The following is a 23,211-nucleotide window of genomic DNA, read 5'->3' on the forward strand; positions in this document are numbered from 1 at the left end:
CTTCTTACATAACCTGTGTTCCTTTTATTCTTCCTCAGAAATTTTTAGAATCTCCTCTTCATCTAAAATTTTGATGTTCTAAAATGATATTTGTGGTTTGGGTCCTTTGTGGAAGATGCTCAACATGCCCTTTTAAATCTGAAGACTCAGATTGAAAATGATTTCTTGTTTTCTCTTTCTCTCTGTGTGTGTGTGTGTGTGTGTGTGTAGGGAGGAAAGCAGTTTGTTTGGCTGTATGGGGAAAAGGAGAGAAGCTGCACTATGTATGCAATCTTTCATCCACTTTTTCAATTCCATCCCTCATGCAACCTTCCATATTACTTTATTTACCTGAGGCTTTTTAGGGCTCTGGGGGGGCAAACTGACTCTCTTCTCTTTGTTATTTCCCTTGCAGGCATTTGGATGGCTGAGTTCTCCCATTCTGCACCATATCTCAATTCATTCTTTTTTTTTTTTTTAATCTAGAGAGATGTTAACATATCATGCATTTGGTCTTTTGGACTTCTTACTTTTTAAAAATTCCTTACATTTTATTAGATTTATTAGGCTGCATTAAACCCATCATATTTAACCAGAGTTTAAAGAGCTTTTAGAATGAGCTTTTGAAGCCAGAAATAGCCATAGTTTGCTGTCAGAGGAGTTACTGGGGGAAATGTTTCAGAACAGGACAAGGAATAAGAACATACTCTTTCTCTTTTCTTTATTACACTTAACTCCTTGCTTCCTGGAAACAAATGATATGACATCAATCAACTCCAGCCTTTTCTTCTTGCCTAGAGTCTTATCTGTTGCTGACTTCAGTGCTCCTTGGTTGCTAACAGATAAAGGATCTATTGTTTCACATACTTGGTCTGGCAAATGAATATGGGGCTAGGAGTCATTGTGAGAGCTAGTCTACAAATCTGACCTAAATATAGAGTAGTCGTTGGAGTAGTTAGACTTGGGACCAGAGGTTACTTACTTTATCTTAGAGACATCAGGCTCTGAATTCTTTTATTTGTTTGTTTGTTTGTTTTTAACAACTTCAGCAAAGGCAAGAAGGAAGTAAGATGCTGACATTGAGATGCCACCACAGCTATACTGTATTTCTGGTGATGTATTTGATATACTTTCTATAATGGATGACTTTCTAGTTCAGAGTAATATAACTTTCTTAGAGTTGCTAAGAGCCCAAAGCGGAGCCAAATTGTCTGATTTGAATCCTGGCTCCATCGCTTATTAGCCCTGTGACTTTGGGCAAGATATTTATTATCTCTCCTGCCTCGATTTCCTCATGTGTACACTAAAGGACACCATAAAAGGCAACCAGTTTATAGGGTAATCGTGAGATTAAAATTAACGAAATGCTTCACGCATTTTAAGTGTTATATAAATGTTTGCTATGGTAATTGCTGTTGTTACTTCAAATGACAGGATGTTGGGATTATTCCTTTGGTTTTAAAGAAACTCATTAGAAGAAAAACAAAACTCAATAGGTGTTTGGTCAACTGACATAAAAGAGATTTCTTTTTGAAGTCCCACCATGTGCTTTTTTATATTAGTGCTCATCAATATCTGCAAGGCAAAAGTTCGAGCTTGACTAACAAAGCAAATGTTCCATGTGTGAATAGAATGGGTCAAGGGGATGTGCCCTTGTGACATCCTTAGATTCCCTTTGTCCTTCTCTTCAGGAAATCCGCTTTTTTATCTGATTCTTTTTTTAATAAATGGATGTAATATGCTTAGAAGGCCATGGCTAGCTTTGGATTTGGATGGGAAGCTTTTGAGAAAAGTGGGACACCTTGCTTTGACTTATCTGCAGCTTTGAACCCTTGCCCAGTGTTGAAGGAAGGTGAGGGGCTGGTAGAGAGAGGCCCCTGCTCACAGGAGCCAAAGGTCAGCAAGTGCAAGCAGACCAGAGATGCCCTAACCTTGACTTCTCTCCCTAAGGAGGATTGTGATGTGCTGGAAAGAGCCCAGGATCCAGAGTCTGTCAGATCCAAGTTCTACTTTTGTCCATGATTCAGTTTCTCATAGCTTTATGACCTTTGGTTTCTTCATCTTTAAAATGAATACTTCTTGGTGTTGACACGAGGATAAACAATCGATGTCCTAGACACCAGGCTATGTGCTCCTCCTACACTGAGCATTTGTTGAGCCAACCTGGTGTTTCCTGAGGGTGCTTCAGTCCCTCAAACCATAAATTTATCTCCCAACTTCCTTCCATATTCCAGCCAGAAACCATTTGTACACCCCTTTTGTTACAGAGAAGTATGGTAGTATGATTAATAAAAGACTTTCAAGGATAAAAATAAATATCATTAGCATAAAATTATGTGGAGAAGTGGGATGGATATAAGTTCAAGAAGAAACATAAAACATATATCATTTCCAAATGTTAAACAAGAATTCTCATATATTTTTTAAGTGGTTGAAAATGAGTATCAAATCGTCCAAATATTTAGGTTCTATCAGACACATTTAAAAGTGATGTGTACTTTTAGTTTAAAATACTAACATTTAAAATGTTCTGGAAATTACATTCTTGGCAACTATTCCAACTTACATTGAGACATTTTGGATATTATCTTTAAAACAGGTGAGAAAGTGCATAGCTTTTCAAAATTCTTTTTTAGGGGCCTGGGGGACTCCAATGGAGAGTGCTTTGCAAATATGCTGACCGGTCCTTATGAATTTTATCCCACGGATTATTTTTCTATTGAAATGTTTTACATTAAGTATATTTACACTATTTTTACTGGAAATCTTGAGGAACAATAATGTGAGATAGATGTGTTAATTTGACTCACCCTCCATCCTTGATGTGCTGCTGCCCAACCTACCGGTACTTTGACACTTTGCTCAAAGCAAGTGGACCTCAGATTACTGACGACTAGATGAAGGAACACACCCTGCGGGAACCACGTTAACACGTCTATTTTAAAGCCAAATCTGCTCTAATTTTCTGCTGCCTCCTCTTTCTGCTTCTGCTTTTTAATGTCCCTCCACCTCCCCGCCCCCCACCCCTCAAAAAGGCAAAACTCAAGAATGTTTGGCAAGGAGAATGAGTGGGAAGCGAACATAATTAGTGAGTAATCCTTAGTCTTCTTTGAGAAGTTATTTTTTGTGGCCACTCCAAGCCTCAAATGTCAGTGGGGAGAGAAGAGAGAAGAATAAATCAGCATCTTCATTATCAAGAAAATCTTTTCCTGATTAGAAAAGGAAAACTGTCCCAGGAAACATTGGCTTGTAGGATGCACTTTCCTTGAACATCTTTGTACTCTTCTTGTTGGTTGAAAGAGAGACGGCATTCAGGGCCTGGAAATGGAGAGAAACTTCTGCCAGCTGCGTTTTGCGGGCAGAGGGACATGCATTTCTTTTAGCAAAGGAATTGCAGTGTATTGGGGTCCTTGCACTTAGCGGTCAAAGACATCATTCTTTCGCTAGGGTGGTGAGAGTCGGCAGAAGGGTAATTCATGCCAGCAGTAGGCAGAACAATCTAAGGCTTTTCACGCCACAGCTGCTGCACTGAGTCTGAGCATAAGCCCCAGAAGGCTCCAGACTCTGAAGAAAAAGTCGAGAGCGAGTTAAGTTCGTTTTCTCCTTTGCCCTGGTAACCAACACCAGAGTCACATTTAACAGTGAAAACTGGAAATTTAGCCAATAAGGAATTTGACTTACTAAGAATTTGTATTTATTTAAATCATATTCTAAATGATATCTACTTCGAAATGTGTAGGCCAACATTGATAAGTTGTGTTTTTACACTGAGATTTATACTGATGTCTATACACACAGTTTTATCTTTCTATGTATACACACATATCCATTACCATGTGTGTTTTATGGAACATATTTAACTTATGGCAGCTCCTTGTGCGAAATACTCCATTGATCAGAACTTTAGTCCTAGGAAAAGCCCAGATGGTTGGTTCACTTTACACAACGAAGCCTTCGAATGCCATCATTTATCAACCAAAATTGTAAGTACTGTGCATAAGTGGAAGTGATCAATGTTGCCAACCCAAGCCTCAAGGTGAAGACAAAGTGCTGTCACATCTAAACACAGAGAGGTCGTCACTGCAAGTGCTGAGCCTTGGAATAAATGTCTCTCTGTGAGCTCACTGCCTCAGTCTTCCTTGACACCCATCTCTACCAATATTTCTTGTTCTGTTCATTTAAATATGTGTCCTCTGCTAGGTGGCCCAAGAGAAACCTGAAAGAACCACACAGTTGCATGGAGTCACCTCACAACTTAGTCCGTTATGGTGGTTTTAATTTTTTCAATTTTATTAAATTTATTGGGGTGACATTGGTTAATAAAATTATATATGTTTCAAGTACACAAGTCTACAGTACACTATCTGTATATTGGATGTGTGTTCACCACCCAAAGCCAAGTCTCCTTCTGTCACCATATATTTAACCCCAGTCGTGGTATTGAATGACCAGGTTGGATGCCCCTCGACTTCTTGACAGTGGAGACACAGTGCTTTGTAATTATTAGACTCTGTTGCCTTAGAGGGAAAGCCATCTCCTGCAAGGCCTTCACCGTTTCCTGTTCTGGGTCGAAAAATTGTGAATGGAGGTCCCATGTGGAGGTTGGAACTGTTACCCTACAAGTCCCACCTCTGAATAGCCCAGAGGTGCACACCTCAAAGCCGGCCTCGATTTGCTTGTTTTTCTTGGCCAAGTGGGAGAGGAACGTTGGAGAGCCCAGGACGTTCTCAGAGTGAAGTGGGGCCCAGGCTTCCTTGGTATGTTGCTCACAATCCCTTTCTGAGTGAATTCCACTGCAGATAAACTGGCTTGGGCGCAAGTGTTCACAGCTGCATGAAGGATGTTGCAGGGGACATAATGGCTACTGTGTGTGCTGGAGTACAAACAGTCCCACACAGGCCTGGGCCTGAGAAACAATGGGGTGACAAACAGCTTCAATACAATGCATTCATTTCCTGTAATAACATTGGGCGAAACAAAGCCCAGTAGGCAGGTTCCACCTGACCAAGGGACACTCCACTCGATGCCATCATTTTAGAGGCCTGCCGTTCGTTAAAAATGAAAGACACACATAAAAAGGAACGATGGCAAGTGTTTGGATTTTCTCCCTCCACCCCACCCAGAGCAAGATATAATTAAAACTATTTTTTCTTTTATGCCTAGATAAAACAGTGTGGAAAAAATACTGGAGAGGTGTTAGAAGCTATTTCAATTTTAAATCTTTCTGACATTAAATGCTCGTGATTCACTATCACTGCTAAAAATACTGGTGTGAGGCCCCCCGGGCTTCTCTGTTTCCCAGAAAGCCTGTTAGCTCTCACATGGGCTCACCTCTCTGCCCTGCCTGAGCTTCCATCCTCATGCAAGTAAAAACCATATTGGGCGTCGGTTTAAGATGGCTCCCAAGAATGGTTAATAATGATCATGATAACGATAACTAACATCTACTGAACACTTACTACGCAGCAGGCCCAGTTGTAATTGCTTGAATTCCCCCGAGAACCCTATAAAGTAGGTGCCATTTCACAGATCGGGAAACTGAGGCACAGAGAGGTTAAGCAACTTGTGCAAGCTCATAACTTCTCACTCTTTTCCAATACACACCTAGGGCTCTTCCCATGAGCCCACTCTGCTGGGCGGCATTCCACCTGTGCTCGTAATTGCCTCACCCCATGTCTGTGATGAAATGCCATCGATAGCTCTTGCACGAGACAGGCATATCTTGAGGGTATATTGAGAGGGCTTCAAGGGTAGGGACTGTTTTGAGGAGATACAAGAGAGGAACAAAGAAGAAGCCTCTGATGGTTCTTGTAGAGGATCCAGTGTTCTTTTGCATGAGTCTGAGAAGGGAAAGCATTTGGAGTTGCAATGCCAACCAAGTTGCTTACTCCAATGGCTGATAATTAGTTAGATACGACAAAGCTCTCATGGATCTACCCAGAAAGCCAGGTCCTGCACAGAGTGCTCCTGACTGTTCAGGGCAGCTCAGCTGTCACTGAGTATCGACTGCTCTCTCAGAGATGCCTCAACGCTATTCAAGATGTTGGGAACTGAAAGGACCTTTAGAGATCATTCAGTCACGTTCTCATTTTATCGTTGAGAGGCTGAGGAGCTGGGAGGCAAAGTGTCCAGCGAATAGCACTCAGGTGGTTCAAGACAGAGACAGGAGTAAATCAGAGGTCTGCTCTTTCTAACTGTGTAAAAGAACCGGTCCGGTTAGAACCATTTCTCAAGGACTTCCTGAAAACTGAAGGCTGTACTAATGAATGTCTTGTCAGGGATGTGACAGGAAAGAAATAGAAGATAGGCTCCTCCTCTCCAGAGACTTACAATTTCCCTGGGGATCCACCTGGTACACAAAGGCAAGCTCCAATGGACTCATCTGGCCACTCCCCTCGGGAATCTAGCACACGTGGAAGAACAGAGGAGACATAACCAAGGGATAATCAGGTCAGGGTGGTGGGAACGCAGAGAGGTTTCTAGAAATGCACCCTGTTCTACGTGGAAGTAGATAAGAGGGGTGTGATCGGTAGAGAGAAAGTAAAAAGCATTCAGTGCGGGAATAAATACCACGGCTGAGGGAAAAAGAAGCTATGAGCGAGAGCCAAGAATAGAGGCAGCAGACAGGTCTGTTTGGCTGGTCAGGAGAGTAATGAGAGATGATGTCATGAAGAGAAACCAACCTTAAAAACATTCCTGTCATACCTTGAGGCAGCTGGCCGTCTGACATTTGAGAAATCTGAAGAATCCGCCCTGGTCTGATAGCTAAGGAACAAAACCAGTTGTAGGCAAAGCAATGAAATTACGTGCATTGTTTCCCAGCACATTGCCTTATCAACCATTCAATGCGGCTTCTTACTGTGTTCTAGGCAGGATGCTGGGCTCCAGTGTCACAATGGACAACACAGACTCAGCCCTGCTTTAGGTGTGTTTTATAGGTGTGTTCTGCCATAATTGTTCTAGGAGAAAATTAGCACTCTCTATGTCATTCGAAGTAAGGAGGCCTAGCAGTAATTCTCAGAAGCACTAAATAATCAATTTGCTTTGTGGATGTTTAAATAAGTGAATAAAGCCAGTGGGTTTATCCTGCCTTGTCATCAACTCGAGCAGAGAAACAGGCAGCCACGTGTTATTATTCTTCCTGCTCTGCTGGCACTATAGCTGCCTTCCTACGTCTTCCTCCATTTCTGGGTGGGCTTTCCCTGTAGAGATGCAAGGTTGTTCCCTGATTATTGAACTGTTCTCATTTTGTATGTTCTTGGCTACCATTTGTAAGATCGCATCAGGGGGTGGACCTTAGCTGGAAGTCACTTGGAGAAGCAAAGGGCTCCTGAAGCAGATGGAGGAATCCCTGTGAGGAAAGGCTTAGTTAATCTTTCTCATTTGCCCATTTTCCTCTAGATCAGTCAGGGACTAGGCATTGCCCTCGGGCTCCAAACTAAAACAGTCAGGAAGGAGCTAAGGTAGCTGGCAGGAGGTGGGTCGAACAAGGGAAGGGTTTGAATTTTAATAGCAAAAAATATTTTGTTTTCGTTGAAGGACAGAACAGACAGGACTCTCTCCTGGTGGTGGCGGCAATGGGGTGTGTCTAGATGAAAATAGGCCAGAACATCAAATCAGTTTATTTCAAGTAAACTTATTCAATTAGATAAACATTTCTTGAATATTTAGTGTCTGAACCGTTTATATTAAGTCTGGAGCACCTTAATATTTTTCTTCACCAAAAATGCATTTGTTATTATCAAACACTTGAAGTTTAGAAACTGAGATGTTTAGAAACTGGTATATGCGTTTAGTCCTTTTATTCTTTATTGTCATCCTTTGGGTTTTTATTAACCCTGTTTTCTTGCAATGTCAGCTTGGCTATCCATGGAAAGCCAAGGAATTTAGGTTGAGGGACATGCTCTATGGCCTGCCACGTGGCCAGCCACAAGAATATACCCTGGGAACATTCAGGATACCGTCACCGTGAGGGCGTTAAAGTTGGTGGAGCAGCCGAGCCTTCCTATCTGCCTCTTTCTTCCCTTCTGCTCGATCCCTGTGGCAGTTTGCAGGTTCCGGTTTGAGGGTTGTGTTAATCTGGGCACCCCCAGTTCTGAAAACTATTGCTTTCTAGGATTCTCACGGGGAATTCTGCAGAGAGAGCTCTTGGTCCTACAGGGGTTATGGTAGGAGTGGAGGGAGATGGGGAAACAGAGCTTATTGGAGTAATGGCTCCTCTTCCGAGGAAAGAAAGTGTTGCTAGGGAAATTCAATTAGCCCCAGAGTAAAAGGAGCTGAACGTAACAAAGAGGACCTGAGCCATCCATCTTACCTCCAAATCTCTGTACCAGGAACTGGTCAAGTGGGCATCAGGCTAAGAGAGATCTAGCTACTGCAGGGTTTACACGGGGTTTCTGAACAGGTTTCAGACTAGAATCAAAAGGCTCTGGGCAAACGGGGAAGGCATGCGGTGGGAGTCCGAGAGAAGTCTGCTCATCGGTGGACGATGAATCAGTTTGGGCCCTGCCGTTTATTAGCTGTGTGGCTTTGGCAAACTATTTAACGTTTCTGAACCTCAGTTTACTCATCTGCAAAATGGGGAAATACAGAGCAGTCTCTGGAGGCAGACAAGTTTAAATTTTTATCACTCTCTAGAAGTTTGACCCTGAAAAACTACTTCCCAACTTTCTAAGCCTCAGTTTCCTCATGTAAATTGGGTGAGAATAATTATTTTCTATATCACACAGTTATAAGAATTAAATCTGATAACATATGGTAAGTGTTTAAGACAGTATCTTGCACATTGTATTCAATAAATATTAGCAATGTATATAATAGGATGGGTGTGAGGATTACAGAAATGCATACAAACACTTAAGATCCTTCCTGACGTATAGTGGGTGCTTAATAAACATTAGCTACCATGTAATTTTGAGCAACCAATAAATGTTTCCTGAATACTACCCAAAGGAAAAATATGTCTTTTCATCTTTGAATCTCTGGCACCTGGCACTAATATATAGTAGGTGTATTAGTTTTCTACTGCTGCTGTAACAAGTTACCACACATTTCGTGCCTTAAAACAACACATATTTATTACCTTACAGTTCTGGAAGCCAGAGGTCCAAAACAGTTTAGCTAGGCTAAAATCAAGATGTTGGCAGGGCTGCATTTCTTTTAGAGGCTCTAGGGGAGAATCTATTTCCTTGCCTTTTCCAGTTTTTAGAGACCTCCAGTACTTCTTGGCTGATACCCTCTTCCTCCATCTTCAAAGCTAGCAGTGGAGCACCTTCAAATTTCTCTGACTCTGACCCCCTACTTCTGCCATTCTATCTCCTCCTCTGAGACCGACTCTCCCGTCCCTCTCTTAAAAGGATCTTTGTCATTACATTAAGCCCATTTGGACCATCCAGGCTAATCTTAATTTAATCACAGCTGCAGACTTCCTTTTACCATATATGACAATATATTCACATACTCTAGGGATTAGGGCATGGATACCTTTGGAGGACCCTTGGTCTGTTGACCAAACTATGAATGAATGAACAACATGATGACCGCACATCAACACTTGCTTCTAGAGCCTCTGCTCGCCATGTGGACTTACCCAATCTGTCTCATGTGAAACAACTCTATCCTGGACCTTCTATACATTCAAGGATATTTGACTTCACAAAAGGCCTTTCCAAATGCTTGCCTCAGAGAGAAGGGCGGTTCCTGATGAAAGTAGGCATCTCAGGATATCGCTTTTCCCCAAGTGAATTATAGCATCTTGACGTTTGCTATTGCTATTGCCTATAATCAACTAATTATTCATCATAACTGCACTATGAGGAGGCCTGTTTGTCTTTCCTGGGTTTCTCCTAGAGAGGACCTGCTGGGACCCAGAATTATCTCTATGTTGTAAATGTTAGAATTACTTGAGTTCTGAGTTTTAGCTTCAGTATTTCACTTCTTTGCCTTTAATTGGAAGAATGGACCCTGTTAGGTCTTAATTATTTAAGTTACAGCTTGGAGTCATGATGAGATCAAAATTCTCTTTGTTACCCTCTCCGTTGGCATACTTTCTTGAAGGCTGCTGTAAAACGAAATTGTGACACTAAACTATCGGGGACATAGCACCTCTCCGGTGGTTTCTCCCCAGTGTAGAAATGATTTATCAAGTCATTCTGGCTTCCTGATTAAAAACTGAAACTTCTTTTAAAAGTTTTAACTATAGTCAGTTCAAAGACAGTAGCCAAAATAATTTGTACTTTTTTTTTTTTTTAAAGCCATCTGCTCAAGTTAGAACAGCACTACAATTATTTTAACCATAGTTTTGATTAGAGTAAGTTCAGAAACTAAAATTTTGTACCCTCATAACAAAATCAAGGTTCAGGCAAATATTACTTGGCTACAGAAAAATTCAGTAATTATTTAAAATATGTTGTAAGTTGCAAAGACTGAGATGGAGCTGGAGGGAATGTTAAGAATTGAATTATAAGAAAAATGTCAGCATTAATTTATACATACGAGCGTATATTAATATATTGTATATAACTGTGTTGATGAATGCTAAGTGCTAAAAATTTTACGTATATTATCTCATTTAACCCTTGCAATAACACTATGAGGTAGGTATTGTCTCCATCTAACTGAAGCTCAGAGAGTTTAAGGGACTTGTCTGTGGTTCACATTAGTAAACAGAAAATCAGGACGCAAACACAGGCCCACCTGTCACTAAAGTCTGTGCCTTTAACCCCTCTATTCTAGCATTATACCCTGAGGGTTGGAGTGACAGAGTTAGTTTGACTCCCTCATTTTAAGTGTGAGTTCCAGAGAGGTTAAATGATGTGTTGCCACTACAGACAGTAAGAGGCGATTAAAACTAGAGTGATTTCTAATAAACTTGAGACTATTTGTTTCTCAGGAATATGAAAGAAACTTCTTTATTAGCTTCCAGATTTTAGGAAGCGAATCCACAGTCTATAGTAGCTCTGGGGCTGCTGGGACTAGGAAGAAAATGTCTTTGTTTAAGTAAGACGAGCTGAAATGAGGTAGATGGGAGATTGTCTTGGAGCCGAGAGGATGACCTGCCCCCTATTAGTCACAACTGTCAAGCTTGGACTTGAGCAGCGGTGGATCGTGGAGGCAGGGCACAAAGCCAGGAACAGGCTGGGAGTGCCGAGAAGCCATGGGGGCCTGTGCTGTGGGGTGAGCTCAGGTCTAGAGGGCAGGTGAGTAGACAGTCTCTGCAGGCCAAGGCGTGGTGGCCAGAAACCCGCCAATCAGTCAGGACTGACCTCAACCCCTGAGGCACCAGCACTCAGCAGGCCCTGCCAATAGGCCCTGCCTGAAGCCCCTGTCTTTGGGGCCTGTGCATGCAAGCCCTGGGCTAGAGCTGGGTCACAGATGTCCCTGTTCAAGGCCAGGGTAGATTCCTGTGAGCAAGCTTGTACCAGCCCCTCCAAATGAATTTTAGGAAACATCACGCTTGAAAGATAGCTGGTTTCTTTATTACCAGAAATGAGGCATTTTCTTTTAAAACATGCCTCATTTCAAATCTCGCATTGAGTTGATGGTCAAGATCATTGTTTAAGCATCGTTCTCAAGATGCTCTATTGATTTAGAAAAGGCCAATATTTAGGATATTAAAGGGTCATATTAAATAGATACCATACTTAAAGGCTAATGCCTAATACATACAATAAATATTTGTTAAATGAATGAATAAATCTGCATTGGAACTCTGCTGGAAAAAGATAAACTGAAAACCAACCAACCAACCAACCAAACAAACAAAAAACTAGGAACTAACCCATAGGTAAAATACTTAATACATTTGAAAAATGGAAAAATGAAATTTAGACTTAGGAAAGATCTCGGACAAGGGTAGCAAGCGGAGTGAGGGTAGAAAAGCTTTGATGAAGGCCACTTTCAGCCTTCCAGCTTCTTCTTTTCTTACAGACTTCAGTGTAAAAACAGATTTACTCAGCTGTCTAAAGTCTGTGTGTACCAGCAGCGGGTTAGGAAATGAGTGAAATGCCAGGTTATTAAATGTTGCATGTGGGTGTATCTGAAACCAAGATTTTAGTCACTTTGACTCTGCCTGAGACACCCACACAACAGAAATGGCCCACAATGCACTGGCTGAGCCCAAGAAAATGCACTGAGGAAGGGAAAGCAGAAAATGCACTAGGAGAATACCAGAAGGGACTCTGGTATCTGGTATCTGGTATCACATACCAGTCCCTGCCTTCCAAGTCCTTTTCTCTTTATCTGAAAATGAATCACCGCCCATCCCCTTGCCTGATTATTAACATTGCTCTAGGTGAGTGAGGGTAGGAGCTAACTACAAGTTTCAAAACCTTTTAAGGAAGTACAGCTCACAATTCCTTTCAAATTTCAATTCTAAAGATCCTCCTGCCTGAAGTCTGGGAACTTCCGAAACCCAATCAGGTTTAGACAGGATAAATTAGGTAACATCTCTGAAGCAAGTAAAGAAGGAGTAAAGATGTCTGTTACTTTTAGGACGACGGAAGTTTTCCATTCCTCTCTCACCAGAAAAACAAATTTTAAAGTAAGATAAATTTTGGGAATTAAAAAGCTTTCCGAGGAAACAATAATAATAAATAATAATATTAATTATTTATTAATATTATTAATAACTATGGTAAAAAACACATAACATAAAATTTACCATCTTCACCATTTTTAAGTGTACAGTTCAGCAGCATTAAGTACAGTCATGTTGTTGTGCAACCGTCACCACATCCAGCTCCAGAACTTTTTCCAGTTGCAAAACTGAAACTCCGTACTCATTAAATAAAAACTCCCCAACCTCCCTTCCCCCAGCTCCTGGCAGCCACCATCCTACTTTCTGTTTCTATAACTTTACTACTCCAGGTCTCCGACACAAATGGAATCACGTAGCATTTGTCTTTTCGTGACTGGTTTGTTTCCCTTAGCACGATGTTCTCAAGACTCATCTGTGTCGTAGCATGTGACAGAAGTTCCTTTTTCTAAGGTTGAATAATAGTATATTATATGTATCTACTACATTTTATTTAGCCATTCACTCATTAATGGATAATTGGGCTGCTTCCATCCTTTCGCTATTGTCGTTAGTGGTGCTATAAACATGGATGTGCAAGGAAATAGTAATTTTTAACCTGGGGTAAGTATTATGTTGTCCAGAGAAGAATGAGTGGAATTAGGGTCTCGATGAGGGGTGGAAATGGGGGGAGGGAGAGACTGGTGACCCTCTGAAGCATCACCGACATTTGAAACTATGCCAAAACTTCTAATGATTTTGCTGTAAAAATCTTCAAGCGTATGTATTGGTTTCTCTTCAAAACAAAAATTTTAAACCAAATTGTTTTCTTCTTGGGCTTGAGGACCATATTTAATCTTTCATGAAATATTCAGGAATAAAAATTGAAAGAGGAAGTAGAAATATTATATTTATTAAAATTCTGAAAACCACCAAATATTCAAGTGAACCATTCGTGTATTAGGAAGCTGGAATAGTTCTGTGCAAAGTATAAAATATTCGTTGAACAACATCTTGTCTATAATCAATATTAATCTATATTGGATGTCAACATCTACTTTTCTAAAATTCATTTTGATATTCTTAAGTATCTGGAGTCAATTATTATCTTGTTGTCTGCCCAGTTTGATTACAGTGCATTTTTAAAGTCCTGCAGATTTTTTTCCCAGCAAAATAGAAATGCAAACAGATGGAGAGTAAATAACTGGAGCTAATGTTATTCTTTTTCTTCCTGAAGAAACAATAGTAGAAAATTTTAAAGGAATCTCATCTAAGTCAATGTAATTCCTGTTGCAGACAATATGCCTATTTTACCAACTCCCATTTCAAAGATTAATAAAAGACTAGACTGAAGCAGGAATATCTTAAAATCCAGGGACATGTTTCAAGAACTTTTAATTATGTGAATATCATGCATAGTTTACCTCTGTCTGAAGGACTATGAGTCAGAAAGGATGTGAAAAACATCTGGGTAGAAAATTAATAGTGTATCTAGAGATCCATTTTGCAACATCTGATTCTTATCTTCTTTATAATGGTTATCAAAGAGACTGAAAAGACTTCATGATATAAAATTCCCTAAAAAAAATATTGTTCTGCATGTGAAGTGTATGTGACTGATATTTTTGCTTTCTTCTAATTAACCTACAATTATTTCCAGTTTTTTTTTTTTCAAGGTTGGACCAACTCAGAACAAATTAACAGAAGATATTTAGGAACCAATCATTATAAAAATTTATTTTGCAATATTATACCAAATTCCTGCACGTGTTAATCTTTAGGGAAAAAAATTAAGATGCCAGTGTTAAACTACATGAAGAGAGTAACTCAGAGAAAAATGGAAGTCTGCCAATTTGCAGAAACATGTTGTCCAGAAAAATCACTGATTGTAAAGAACATCCTCTCTCTTATATAAGCTACCAGATGTTGTTGAACTGAATTTAAAAAAGAAAAAATAAAAAGCTGATGAGTCATAGGGTGCAACCACAGTTAAGCAAAGTTTAGCAGCTCTCTTAATTAAAGCACGTTGTGGTATGTGTAATAAACAGTGTTAAAAAATGAGAAAATGTAGATTCTGTACTGAAGGGAAATTTAAATTATGTATTCAAAATACTATTTAAGCCATGATGATATTGAGAACGATGCCATTTGAATGATATTGAAAATAGACACCATTTAAGTGAACAGTGGTTAAATACATAGTGTGTGATTAAAAGCTACATTAGGAAAATCGGTATGGAGTTTCCACAAAAAGCTAAAACTAGAACTACCATATGACCCAGCAATTCCATTCTGGGTATTTATCTGAAGAAAATGAAAACACTAATTTGAAATGATATACGCACCCCTATGTTCACTGCAGCATTATTTACAATAGCCAAGACATGGAAACAACTTAAGTGTCCATTGATAGATGGTTGGATAAAGAAGATGTAGTACATATATGCAACGGAATACTACTCAGCCACAAAAAGAATGAAATCTTGTCATTTGTGACCATGTGGGTGGACCTAGAGAGTATTATGCTAAGTGAAACGAATTAGACAGAGAAAGACAAATACTATATGATTTCACTTATATGTGGAATCTAGGAAGCAAAACAAATAAACAAACGAAACAAAATAAAATAAAACTAATAAAATAGACTGTTTGTTGCCAGAGAGGAGTTTGTGGGAGGGAGATGAGTGAAGGGGGTCAAGAGGTACAAACTTCCAGTTATAAAAATAAGTCACGGCGATGCAATATACAGCATGGTGACTATAGTTAATAATACTGTTTTTGCATATTGAAAAGTGCTGATAGAGTAAATCTTAAAAGTTTTCATCACAAGACAAAATAAATTTGTAACTTCGTATGGTGGCAGATGGTAACTACACCTATTATGGTGTTGTTTGGCAGTGTATACAAATATCGAATCATTATGTTGTTTCCCTGAAACTTATAAATGCTATCTGTCAATTATACCTAAAAAAAAAAAACCAAAAAAAACCCAAAAAAACATTTGGCTTTCGATAACCCTAAGGATAACTTTGTTTATCAAGTGTGTACTGTCATAGAGAAATCCATCAGCATGTATATTTCAAACACCAGAGGAAAATGCCTTTTACACCTGCCCATTTAGAAAATCTTAATAGCTTCAAAAGTTGAAAGGACTTTGAGTGTTCTGGGCCATCACTTCTGTGACCCTCCACTTCCCTCTGCACCACAAAAGCACATTTCAGAGAAATCTATCTTTTTTTTTTTTTAATGTTTAGGTTTGGTATTCTAGTGTCTGACCAAGTAGAGAATTGAGAAAATGTCTTCCTTATATTAGAATAAACCCAGGTGCCATGTTAGGCCATCCCTTCTCTTTCTTTCCAGTGCAGGTTAGGAATACTTAAACTTGATTTTCAAGAGCGAGGGTTTGGCCTTTTACCTCCTACACCTTTGAATTAAATCCTAACAGCCCCAAACCTCCACCTCACCCCTAGATTTCTCTCTAAGCTCTTTTATTCTGTCTTTAGAGACTTAATATCACTTACCTTCTTTGCAATTTTCTGCTGTCTCCTTATCGTCTCTATTGCTTCTTGAATCTTGTTATTCCCCAAACTAGAAGTGGTACTCTAGAAAGAGTATTACTTCTTAAATCAACAGGAGAAAATAGCTTTATTAGCACCATGTCATGTAATCAACAAATATTTATCAAATGTCTATTATGTACCAATCATTGTGTTGGCACGAGTGACAAAGGTGAAATGACACATTTCCTACTCTTTGTATCAATTATGAGATGTCTCTAGAGTTGGATGTTCATATCTCAAGATAGATACACATGACTCATGAGCGTGGGCAGAAAAATACTAAAAAGTTTATTAATGTTTCTTAATTTAAGTCTAAAAATAAGAACCTAAGTCTTACTAGCATTCAACATAGGCTGCCAGGGGAGCCCTCTCTTAGCCCATATGTCAGATGTCACATTTCGGGTACAGTATTTAAAACAGCTGGAGCCTATAACGTTGAAGGGTTGACGGTACAATGTGCATGTCACACATAATGTTTCTAATTGGATTGATTTGGGATTCCTTACTAATTTTATTTTCTCTAACGGTTTTATTGAGGTATAATTGATATGCAAGAAACGGCCATACTTAAAGTACACAATTAGATCAGTTTTAACATACGTCTATACCCATGAAACCATCACCAAGATCAAGACAATTCAACACTGATAAAGTTTCCTCCTGCTCCTTCACAATCCTCTCGCCCCACTCCTCCCTGCCTGTGTTCTCCCATCTCCTGTCCCCTGGCAATCACTGATCTGCTTTCTGTCACTACACATGGGTTTGCATTTCCTAAAATTTTATGTAAATGGAATCACATATTATGTTCCTTTTTCTTTCTGGCTTCTTTTACTCAGCATAATTATTTTGAGATTCATCTATGTTTTAACATGTATCAGTAGTTCACTCTTTTTAATGCTGAGAAGAATTCTATTGTATGAATTTATCTGTTCACCTATTGATGAACATTGTAATGTTTCTACTTTAGGCTGTTACAAATAAAGCCGCTGTGAACATTCATATGCCTTTTTCTCAATATATGTTTTGTTATGTCCATGATAGGTCTCTGCTGAATACAACTGTAAGGATTTGTGCAGTCACTCAGTAGCTTTATAGTATAAATCATTTTCTCAGGCTATTGATGAATATTCTTCACATGGCAGAACCAAAAATCTTATTAAAATAAAGCTAAGACAAATTAAATCAATTTCTTTTCCCAGTTAACCAACTCCGTTACTCAATATTAGATTAGATAAATCGGCCAGAGCAGTTTTCATTGTAAAGCCCTTTTGGTTGATATTCAGTAATCTGTTATTTTAAAAATGTTTACTAATTGATTTGACAACTGCTTTCAGGTATAAGGTTATATATATTTCAGTTCACCTAGTTAATTTATTCTGTTTTAAGGAGCCCTCATCTTGGTTTAGTTTCTTGACCAAATTATCATGCAATTTCTTCTTATAAAAGAGGAACTACTTTGAAAATTTCAGTATAAATTTGCATTTATAGAGTCCTTAGCAAGCAAAAACGAATTATATTTTTCATATTTAAAACTTAAGCATCTGAATTGTCTATGGCCATGCCACCCTTAATAAGCCCGATCCCATCTGATCTCAGCAGCTAAGCAGGGTTGGACCTGGTTAGTACTTGGATGGGAGACCACCTAGGAAACAACAGGCATTATGGAGCAGAAAACAAACCATTTCTACTGTGCCTTCTCCATGTTCCTAACTTGTAAGCCATGAGAAATAATAAATAATTATTGTTGGTTTAAGCTACTCACTTTTGAGTGATTTGTTACACAGCAATTGATAACACATTCTGTCTATGCTTTGGTTTGCTTTTTGTTCTTTACTGAAAATAAAAATGCACAAGTCTCTCCCATCTTTTAAAAGCCCTCTAGCTATGGTTATGTGTCTCTTCTCTTCACAGCTGGTTTCTTAAATGAGTCATCTATACTTACTATCCTCACTCACAGCTTATTCACTAGTCAACACCCACCAGGCTCTGGAAACGAATGAGGTCACATTAACGGAAGTTCAGGCTTATTTCTCCCACTTGTAAAACACAAGACTTCAGCACCCCACCCTGCCTTCATGCTCTCTCCCATTCATTTCTGAGCAAAACCCACCCTAGCAGAAAGAGCCACCCCTGCCCCTGAGAAATTACATACAAAAAAACCATTATTTTTTGAGTGGACTGAAAAAGACACTCCTTCTAGAAAAAGACACTGTTTTTGGAGGGCTGATGCAGTCCTCAGTCGGAGTCTACGGCTTAGCAAGTGAAATGTGGGCTGGGTTTCTGGCCCTACTTGCTCCGCTTGGTCACATGTCCTTACACAGGGCCCCAGAAGCACTGGCTGTACAATCGTAGGCAGTAGCTGTGTTTCTGGGATGCTCAGCGCTTTCTTGCTCGCGCCCATTGACATTTCTCTGATGGGCTGCTCTGTCTCCGTGTGGATGACTGTTGTCCATAAATTGTCTAACAGGTAGCATCTTGCGAACCACCTAAACTGGTCACCCATTCCAGCCTGGAGGGCTCCCCAAACTATAGAATCCTTGGCATCCGGAAATAGAGCTGTTTCCCCACTCCTTCCTGTGTCAAAGCTGTGGCCCGATCCTCAATGAGATGTGGAGAACGGCCTGTCTGCCCCACCGTGTGGCACAAAGGCTACTATAAAAAGAGATCTTGCAGCGGCATCCTCGTCTACTCCTCTTCACAGGGTCCAGAACCAATCATGGGGGATGACCACGGCCAGGAAACAGTGCAGCCCTCTCCATGGACACCCTCTTTCTTTTTTCTGCACACCTCCCAGCATCGACATGCAAATCTCCCTTCTACAATCCCCTTTTGCCCTTTATGAAACTGGCCTGCTCCCAGTCTTCAAAAGTCGTCTGGGGATCCCCCAAAGGAACTTTATAATAGCAAGGTAAGTAAAACTCCTAAACACCATTTTTGCCCACATTAGCCAGACATCTGGGCGGAGAATATAGTTCAGAGTTTCAATTCCCTAGAACATACTAGCCCTGTTACGAGATTGTGGAAATATTTCGATGATACCAGGTCTCCAGAAGTGTGATAAGTTACCTTCTGTCTCCACTGGGAGAACACAATTTCATGCTAGAGGAGGCTAGGGAAATGCATGCTTATGCTCTAAAAGGCTGTTTTCACACTCTCAGAAGACCAAAACATGGCAAACATGTTACATCCAAAGACATCCAAAAATTAAGTGAGAAACCTCAGGATTTGACTACAGTTGACCCTTGAACATTGTAGGGGTTAGGGGTGCCAATCCTCATGCAGTCAGAAATCCAGGTATAAATTTTGACTTCCTCAAAACTTAACTACTAATAGCCTACTGTTGACCGGAAGCCTTGCCGATAACATAAACAATAGATGAACACATATTTTGCATGTTATACATATTAGATACTGTATTCTGACCATAAAGTAAGTTAGAGAAAAGAAAACGTTAAGAAAATTGGAAGGTTTGTCTGAGAGTTTTTCAAATTATCACAACTCTCCAAAACATTTTCCAATCTATTTAGTGAAAAAAAAATCTGTATATACATGAACCTGTGCAGTTCAAATTTGTGTTGTTCAAGGGTCAACTGTATTTGCAGTTCACATTGGGGGTACATGGTCAATCCGCGACACGCTGCAATGAGTGGTTCTAATTTGGAAGACCCCAAAGTATTATTAATACGTTACTGTATTATTATAGTAAAAGTCTTATGAATTATTGTAACTGAATCTAAATTTTCCCAATGAAACATACCGTACGCTTCCCCCCACCCCTCGCCGCCATCAGCTTTTGAACACGAAATTAATAAATTCTTTGGTTATTAATCAGGTAAAAAGCTTTTACATTTTTGATCCAGGTTGAATAAACTCAGTGGTATTAAAAAGACTAGAGTTTTGCAAGAGAAAAGGAAATTCTATTTTTCCCAAGATGATATTCTTGGATATCACTGTCAAAATGTTATCTGATAGGAAAAAATTGCAGAAATGATTAAACTTCTTGTGTATTTAATGGATTTTTCTTTTTCAGCATTAACGAGCACAAGTCCTCAAACTCTTGTGAAGCAGATCAGCTTCCTTTTTAATTTGAATAAAAATGAAATCCTCAAAAATAATACTGATGGCTACTAAAATTCAACATTTTAAAGAAAATATTTTAATAATACATACTTTATGGATAATTTTACATTTAAAATCAAATGTGTCTGGATTATTCTAAGTCCTCTGATATAAATGTGGCATAATGAAAAATTGTGTTTAGAATATTAATTTTGATAGTTCAAGAAAGAGGCCAGTTAGACAGAATTATCAATCTATAACTTGGATACTGGTTCCTCGATGCTAGAAGGAATTCTCTTTGCTGATTTCCTCTTGGGATATCTGGGTGTGGTTTATTTTCTTCTCTGGCTAGAACCAAAATATGCAGGAAAATCTTCTACTACTAAAAATTTCTTGTTCTCATAAACAAGCTTAAGGAAAAAAAAAACAGCAGATCAAGTCTGGCTTCATCGTTTGCTTATTTTATACTGGTGCATAGATTGGATTTTTTCCAGGTTAACAAAAATAAAGCCACAGGGAAGATATACGCAGTAGTATATTTAAGCTACCAGCTCACACACATTTTAATGGCTGGAAGTATATAAGAAATATGAAGGCGGAAGAAAAACAGTAAGCAGTTATGAAACATAACAAGGTTTCTTATTCTTTATTAGTTTAAAGGAAGCTAAAACCTGATAACAATATGCCACATACGGTTCGGAAACAAAGGCTGCTTAGTTATTTATTTTGCATTTGCTCCTTTTAGGAAGTGAGAAAAAAACAGCTTTATTGGCACTCGAGTTTACTGTCAATTAAAATCCTTATAAATTAGAAAACATCTCATAAAACAGAGAAAATGGAAAAAATTTCTTCAGAAAAAAACTTTTTCAAGTACGCTTTTTTTTTTTTCTACAGTGCCTTGGATTTTGTGATCAATCTTCTAAGACCACTTAAAATAATAATTCGACCTCTCTGTTCCTGTTTAGGATAATACATGAGTGTTTTTTCCTTTGGCGCAAATAAGAGGAAAAAATTATACTTGCTTAGTCTTGAGCATTGAACGCTCTTGCCCCTCCCCCGAACCCTGCCATTTGCTCATGTCCCACATGAATAAAAGGATGCCACTTAGAAACCGGGGCCTTGCTGCCATTGTATTTTTTCTCATTAAAATTCAAAGTATTAAGCACAGTTGAGTACATCCATGCACACATGACATACCGTTATCACATACCGGAAGCACCAATCAAGAGCACTGAGCAAATCTCAGTTCATAACATCATTAAAATGCATTGTACACTGCGGCTCAGAAAGGCTTTGTCAAAGAGGATAATGACAGCCTGTCAGAAGAGCACAAACAGAAATTTATATTAAATTGTCCTTTCCCTCCTTTTTTTAGTATGGGAATTTAGTCGCCTTCCCAGTATACGTATGGGCTCGGAGCTTAACTTAAAAGGCTTCCAGGTTCTTAAGACTGTGAACAGTTACCAAAAATAGAGTATTTATTAAAAAAAAAAAAAGGGTAATGGTAAGTGAAATATTTGAGTAACTAGGTAGGGGTATAGGAATCAAGCACAACATAAGAAAAGAAAAGAAGATGGAGCTCAGGAGTGTAAAGGTCGCCAGAACTGTTAGTCACAAGGCGGAGTGTTTAATTTGGAACGAGTCAAATAAAAGCATTGCTTTCTTTTCCTTAAGAACCTTCGATATTCTCTATGTTATAGTCTCAGAAAAGAAAGCTCTCTCATTAAAACATTTTTTCTTTTCTATCCTGCTGAGTGAAGACGCCGGAGGAGACAAACTTTAAACGCTGGCTTCCTGAGTGTAGTTAGAAGGGTGATGTTATCTGGAGGCTCGATGGTGAGAATTTAATTCTTTAGACTCGATACTTTTCTTTGCCGTGTTCATTGATCACGCATATGTGCTGAAACAATAAAAATTAATATTTTTTCTTTTTCAATTACAGTTGACATACAGTATTAGTTTCAGGGGTACAACATAGTGATTAGACATGTAGACAACTCACAAAATGATCACCCTGATAAGTCTAGTACCCATCTTACATTTTACATAGTTATTACAGTATTATTGACTGTATTCCCTTAAAAATGCATCAGTTTCTTAAGAAAATATCAGGTGCAGAAAATGTTATGGAGTAATAATAGAATATCATCTCATAATTGGTTACTGTTTATCTAAATGTATGTGTATTTATGTGTGTGTGTGCATGTGTGTGTGTATATTTTACATATATATAAAATCTAAAGAGACCCGTTCAAATGCTTGACAGAACTTTCTTCATTGTTTTGGTTTTGAGCCCTTTTCTGAATTTGGTTCCCTAGGTCTGTAACAACCGGAAAAGCTGAGGGAGCAGTATGGTTGGCTGTGGTGGAGATAGAAGTCTCCTACTGGTAAAATTACAGCCTCTACGGTGAATGAAGAAATGGCAATAAAAATAATATTGACTCTTATTTGATCCTTTTTAGGTAGCATAAAAAATGTGTCAGGAATATTTTTATTGCAAGCAACAGAAGTGGAATCGGGCTAATGTAGCAAAGGAGGGAGGTTTATTGGTCGAATGCTGGGGTAGCTGACAGAAGCAAAGGAAGGCTGAGCGAGAAGCAACTGGAAGGTACAGGGGTGGCTCCAGACCTCAGCCCACACAGCCAGCTTAAGCCCCAAATCCCTTGGTTTCTGTGACTTTTGGTTTAAGTTTCTAATTCTTAAAAGAGAGAGTGAGAGACTTGCTGGTCCATTTTGGGTAAGATGTCTACTTCTAAATCATTCAGCATTGGTCAGGGTCACACAGCTGGGCTCCATGTCTATATGTTAAAACCATGGCTCCCAAACTGGGAATAATGATGAATAGCTGCATGCCACCGTAATTGGTACCTGATGGGTTTGAAGTACTGACATAAAGCAGTTTATAGAATATTGACTATTACTTTGGGTGGGTGGGCATAGTCAACGACTTGGAGAAAAGTCAATACCAAGCCATAGTTCTGCTGTTAGCTTCCTTATTTCTTTAGTATAAAATAGAGATAGTCATAATTGCTTCTATCATCCTAATTCCTACCTTGTAGGACAGTAGGAGGAATGAATTGAAATTATGCATGCAAAATG

General features: G+C 39.1%; 1 protein-coding gene and 1 pseudogene across 5 annotated transcripts in view; one reads left to right on the top strand and one right to left on the bottom strand.

Moving 5' to 3' along the window:
- Positions 1-17,601: 17,601 nt before the first annotated feature.
- On the top strand, positions 17,602-17,721 carry LOC120614722 (uncharacterized; annotated as a pseudogene).
- Positions 17,722-20,732: 3,011 nt separating this feature from the next.
- Positions 20,733-23,211, bottom strand: part of PRTFDC1 (phosphoribosyl transferase domain containing 1) — an 81,484-nt gene continuing 79,005 nt past the window's right edge. For all 5 annotated transcript variants that reach the window (XR_005656046.1, XM_039877576.1, XM_039877574.1 and 2 more), the window contains one exon: positions 20,733-22,012. Coding sequence is in view for 4 of the 5 variants with exons in the window: in XM_039877576.1 (XP_039733510.1) it covers positions 21,965-22,012 (48 nt within the window). In the remaining variant the exon portion in view is untranslated. The remainder of the gene's footprint in view (positions 22,013-23,211) is intronic.

This window comes from Pteropus medius, unplaced genomic scaffold (assembly GCF_902729225.1).
Source record: "Pteropus medius unplaced genomic scaffold, Ma_sr-lr_union100, whole genome shotgun sequence".
In the NCBI taxonomy this organism is placed as follows: domain Eukaryota; kingdom Metazoa; phylum Chordata; class Mammalia; order Chiroptera; family Pteropodidae; genus Pteropus; species Pteropus medius.